Genomic DNA, 6,126 nt, shown 5'->3' on the forward strand with positions numbered 1-6,126 from the left:
AAAAACTTGCTTTTGGAACATCATTGGGGCCATATTGAAAAGAAAAAAGTCAAAATATGACAAGAATAAATTAGTATTAGTATGGAGTTCCAATTATGATTGTAATATTACATAAGAACACAGCTATGTGTAAAAAAATCTCATCAAGTTGTAATATTACAAACTATATTAAAGTTTTACTTACAATCCTTACTTGAGTTGTAATAACATGAAAAAAAGCTTGTAATTTTCAATACCACAATAACGGCATAATAATTAAAGCAACATCAAATTTTACTTGATTCAATTACTATACAGTATATTATATATATAACTTGTAATACATAAAAATAAATGTTTGCAGATTAAAGCGATAAAATTTTAAGAAAAAACATCTCATTATATATTAAATATCTATTTCATGACTTGAAATGATAATAGAAAAAAAGCTTGCAATATTATACAAATAAAGATAAAATAAAGGGCAAGAAAAATCTTGTGGGAAAAATATTATTTTACGGTAAGTCATAATATTTTAATTATAAATGTATGACTGCTTTAAGATGAGAATTATTAAGGATCTTATCAGTGTTACACACACACAACATCATAATGTAAAATAAAGTGTTCTTATTATATCAATATATAGTAATGTATAGAGTAATATTCAATGTTAGTATTAAGAATATATATTGGCTTTTTTTTTTGCCAAAAAACAATATGCCGATATTGTCCAACTGTCAATTTCCGAATCTAATATCAGCTGATACTGATCCCGATATGTGTAACATGACATATCTCCTGTGGTGGAATGAACACGTATGTGTTGTATACAGCATTTTTTAAATATCGATATCAACCGATAGGGCATTTTTATGCTGATATCGAGCATCCCTAATTAAAAATATTTGTCTGGTCTCCAAACCAGACAAATGAAAGTGACAACTTTATTGTTGTATTATTACAGCTACTTTTAACATGATTTAATTCTCATATTTCTCATATTATGTCTTTTTCCCTCTGAATTGTACTATTTCTCTTCCAATATGGCCCTAATATAGTACTCCTTTGTCCACAACAATATGAGGGGTCCTGCCTCATCCTTCCATGAAGTTATGCTGTGAAAAGGGTTGAATATTTTCTGACAAATTAATAGTGGAAAGTGTAAACCAAGAACAATTGGCAGGGGACTGCTGGTTTATACTGTAAAGTTTGTAATATAACGCTTCTTCTCATTTCATTGCAAAGATGTTCAGTTGATGACTTTGGCAACGCATAGTAAAAAAAAAAAAACATTACTAGGAAGGTTCTATGTCAATATACGGGCCACCTGTGCTTGAACCTCTCTGTCGGGGTGTGACAGCAGCTGAACCAGTCGGCCGTGGAGCTGCGACGTCTCATCCAACATGACTCGAAAGAGGCAGTCCTGCTTCCGCCTCAGCTCTTCAGCCACCTGCGAAGACGGCCTCCAGGCCTTTAAGTTCCCAGTGAACGTCAACAGCCGCAGAAGCACCTCTGAGGCTGTTTGCACGTCAAACAGCAGCATGACAGAAGCCGGTGCCTATGGACAAAGTACAAAGCAATGAAAACAAAGTAAGGAGGAGGAGGACGCACTTAATAAAGGGGACTATTTATTCTCATTTTTCAGCCCTTTGTATTGAGTTATGGACTCCTATAGAGCAGCTGCGCGTGATAACCTGCACAGAAAACTTTCTAGATATTCCAGAATCTGCACCTATTCCAGCTGTATTTCCTTGGATTTCCAAAACGGTCTGTTTTAATTAATTCCATCCACAGCCCGCCTCCAAACACGCCAACTCCAACTCCAACCACTTCTGCCTGAGCTTGCCTCGTATAAATATTTCCTGGAAGCCACAGCTAAGAACCATAATCAGAGCGAAGCAGAGCTGTTTGGAGGGCAGTCCTAGAGTGTATCTGGCTTACAGGGCATGCTCATATAAGGGAGCCCGGTTCTTTGTGACATCACAGCAAGCCAGTGTTAGAAAAAAATCTCTGAAACTAAGCATTCAGGGCCAGGCCAAAATTATTTTTTGGCCACTTCCAAATGTACAAACCTCATTATCTGACACTTGGCATCATTTAACATGTGAAAACCACATTCTAACTAAATGTATAGCTCAAAAAAGTGGAAAAAGACTAATAGGTCCCCTTTAAACATATAGATTATCTTACAGTACAGAATATGAGTGTTTAAAAGGTTACATGTTACATCCACAAAAAGCAAATGTGTAAAGGTTGGTCTGGGTAGTTGTGATTATTTAAATAGTTATAATTTACGTGAGAGGAATAATGAACACTGGAGAAGGCATATTGCAGTATTTTTTAAGAAGGTAGTATGATTTTCTGCATGGAGTATGACAGCTCTTTGACTCTCCTGCCCCCTAGTGGGAGCTATTCTAAAATACACTGGCCTCATTTTCTCAACATTTTTGCTTCTCAAAATGATACATAAGTGTAAGGTAATCACAAACTGAGGTCGCTGTTTAACAACTTGTTGTTTATTTAAGATTGTGCTCAAACGAGGCAATGTTGGACTTTGGTGTACTTCCCCCTCACAGGCCTGCCTGAACACTCAACATTCATGTCATGCCCCGTTTACTTGTCCCATCACTTCTCTTTTCATGCCTTACTGCAATATATCTGACTTTGTGGAATATTTACAGTTTCTTTGGGTCATTCTGATTATTTATTTTGCACAAAATTACCACTGTCAAAACTGACTTGTAAGAGGGGCGATTGTGTTAATTACACGACACATTCTCTTGTGCTGTATTATTGCAATTTTTATGACTTAGTGGATTACTTCAAATTTTGTTTGTTTTTTTAGTCGTTTGGACAAAGTTGCAACTGTGAATTAAATTAGAAGCATTTATTACGCAAATTAATGTAATAGCAGGTGAGCAATCTGCTGTGGGTTTCAGTTTTTGACCATTTGGGTAAATTTATTTCAATTTTATTTCATCTAGACCAGGGGTCGGCAACCTTTACTATGAAAAGAGCCATTTTACCCAATGCCCACTGAAGAAAAATAGCCTGGAGCCGCAAAACATATAGTATGTTTAAAACAACATTGGAGGGAATTTGGGGGTATCAAAGTAGTTCAGATAAGAAAAGACGAGTTGGAGTACTCTTGCTAGTTTTGGAGATAAACTTACATAAATGTATGTGTAAACTACTGTAAACGTAAAAACAAGTTCCCATGCCGCTGTTTTTAAATTATCTCAAATTTATTTTTTAGATTTGTAGGTAAGTATTACTTGTTTTTCTTCATGTACTGAACTGGATAGCAGTCAGAACTCACTCAGGATGCATTCATGGTCTCAGACAAAGTTGGATTTTTTAAAACTCATTACAAAAGACGTGCATTTTCCCCACTCGGGTGTTAAAAATATTCAAGCATCGCAAAGGGAGCCACAATAAAGAGTCTGAAGAGCCACATGCGGCTCTGGAGCCGCAGGTTGCTGACCCCTGATCTAGACAAACAACCATTCACACTCACATTCATACCTATGGACAATTGTCAGTCACCAATTAACCTAGCATGTTTTTGGAATGTGGGAGGAAACCGGAGTATCCGGAGAAAACCTACACGTGCAAAGGGAGAACATGCAAACTCCACACAGAGATGCCCAAGTGGAGAATCAAACCCCGGTGTTCCCGACCTCCTGACTATGTGGCCAATATGCTAACCACTTCTACACCATGCGGCCCCTGGGTACAATTCATAAAATTAAAAAATAAACAGTAAAAATAAGAATAAAAATGGCATTAAGATTTAAAATAAACACAACAAAATGGGATAAAGATAAAAAGTAAACAGGAGATACCATTAGAATATAAATAGAAATAAGAAAAATAAAAATGTGGTGGGGAAGCATCTGTGAAAACAACTGGCACATCTGTAGCCAGCCAAACAGTCAAGTTTATGGTGTGGAGTTAGGAGTATGCCCCAAACCATCTTACCTGAGCCTGAACTATATCATCCATCATGTCTGGATTAGATGACAAATTCACCAGTACTTTTAATGTCTGAACCTGAAACAAAACCCATGTTTACTGTTCAATCATTTATTGCTTAAAAAAAAAAACATATGACAACATTTACCAAGAGAAGGAGGCGCTCACCTGTAACGTTTCACTGCACACCACAAGTAGGGAGAGTAAAAGGGTCACCGACTCCTTGAGTAAGTATTGATGTTTGTCTGTAACCGAGAGGTTTGTTAGCAGCCTGAGAGCCCCAAGCTGGAGGTCAGAGTTCACTGGAGACATCTCAATCAACTCCAGCACTTGTGGCACATAAACCTACAAAGACAGAGAGTGGTTTGTCATGTTCAATAACAGACAAAAAACTAGTGCAGTCGAAGATAGGTGTGTACCTTCAGTTGTTCCTGGTTTTGGATGTTCATGCACAGGTTATTTAATGCATTCAGAGCGTGCACTTTAACTTCAGATGCAGGGTCTGAGAGGAAGCCACCTATCACTGGAATCCCTCCAAATTCGCGTATGATGTTCTACAGGGGATATAGGGTAAACATGATTCATGATAATGTCTGTAACATTAAGTTTTTTTAGGCTCAGTACCTGATTCACAGTAAAGGCAGCAGCGTTTCCTAACGTGACTAAGAGGTGACACCTGTCTGATGGACTTGTATTTTTTTGTAGACATGTCAGTAGCATTTTCAGGTGTTCTGGTTGCAGGTTACCAGAGGGCTGATGGATGACGTCACCTGTGCAAAATAATGTTTGGTTTCAAGTACTACGATGAAAAACCGCTTGCACAAGACTATCATGATTAGTGTTACGATGAGATGTGTTGTAGTGTAAATCTCCACATTGTTTGGTGTTTCTATGGCAACCGTTTCAAGTTCTAAAACACACTTGCCCGAAGCAGCATCCGTTCTTTCACTTCTGGGACAGACGACATCCAGTCCAGATACTTTGGCCAAAAGGCTGCCCGGTCGAGGCCTCTCTTCAGTGGGCTGACTGCCCTTCAAAGCACCACCTTCCCATATAATACTTTTCTTGTATCTCTTGAAACCTCCCCCACTTAGAAGTTTGTATATTCCATAAGAAGCCCCAGCTCCAGCAGCTATTCCGATTAAAGCCTTCATGCTGCCAATTTTAGTCGTAATACTGCCGTCGCCCATCCTGCTGCTGCTGTCTGTTTACTGTACTTGGCTAATCTCGTCTAGTTGGCTAGCTAAGCTTCATTCACCGGATGTCTCGGTTATTAATAGGTGGATCTTTTAGCTAACCAACGCGGCTTGTTAACGTGACCACAAAGCAAAATCCACACAAAACTAGCTTGAAAAGGGCCATCATGTTCTAACAAGTTATGATGAAACAAGTTGTCGTTCGAGTGCTGCACTGATTACCCACCGGGCAGCAGAAAATAGTTAAAATAGTTGGCCGACCAAATGTTAGTGACGACGGACAATTACTGCTTTAATATCGATACAAATCTAGTTTTGTAGTTTAAATTTCACACAGAAGTGTTGCCGTATCTCCAATCGTAAAAAAGAAAATGCAGTGCAAAGACGTGTTTCCATCGGAGGGCTTTTTATGAGACACTTCATGGTGTTTTGCTCCCATAATGCATGGCGGTTCCCAGCGCTGTTGAATGGCGAGACGAATGAATAAATTAACGTTTTTTAATACATTAATAACAAATTCAACTCATTCATCGGGGGTTAGTGTTGTTTCAATGTAAATATTAACATTTTTGCTGTTCGTTGTCATATTTTGCATCGTATTTCACAGCAAACAATTTAAGTATTTTAGGGGCAGGAACCAAAAGCCAAACCTGTAAAAAAATAATAAAAAAAACACAAAATGTGATAATAAAAGGTCATAAATAATTGAGCTGAGTGGTCAGGAAATTTGGATGAAAGCTGTTGGCCAAATTAAAAAACACCCGTCTTGAGACGTTACACTCTTCCCAATATAATCGTTTCAAAGACTACAAATAACGCACACTTATGAGTGGTAAAATACATGTCAGACAGAACACTGAAAATACATTTTCCCGTATTTGATGCAAACGTCAGCTTAAGATCTTCCTGACAAATGAACACGAGCATCAGCCGCGTCGCATTCGAAGACGTCACAACAAAATGACAACTACTG

General features: G+C 38.0%; 1 protein-coding gene across 1 annotated transcript; it reads right to left on the reverse strand.

The window, feature by feature from the left end:
- Window positions 1-696: 696 nt before the first annotated feature.
- Window positions 697-5,703, reverse strand: armc10 (armadillo repeat containing 10). The gene is made up of 6 exons (XM_058076123.2): window positions 4,883-5,703; window positions 4,582-4,727; window positions 4,377-4,511; window positions 4,126-4,302; window positions 3,964-4,035; window positions 697-1,540 (listed from the first exon to the last, which is right to left on the reverse strand). Exons 1-6 carry the CDS (start codon window positions 5,145-5,147, stop codon window positions 1,289-1,291), a joined length of 1,047 nt encoding a protein of 348 aa, XP_057932106.2. The 5' UTR covers window positions 5,148-5,703; the 3' UTR covers window positions 697-1,288.
- Between the last annotated feature and the right edge of the window lie 423 nt (window positions 5,704-6,126).

The sequence above is a fragment of the Doryrhamphus excisus genome, linkage group LG1, assembly GCF_037039965.1.
Source record: "Doryrhamphus excisus strain RoL-2023G ecotype Guam linkage group LG1, RoL_Dexc_Guam_v1.1, whole genome shotgun sequence".
Taxonomy (NCBI): Eukaryota; Metazoa; Chordata; class Actinopteri; order Syngnathiformes; family Syngnathidae; genus Doryrhamphus; species Doryrhamphus excisus.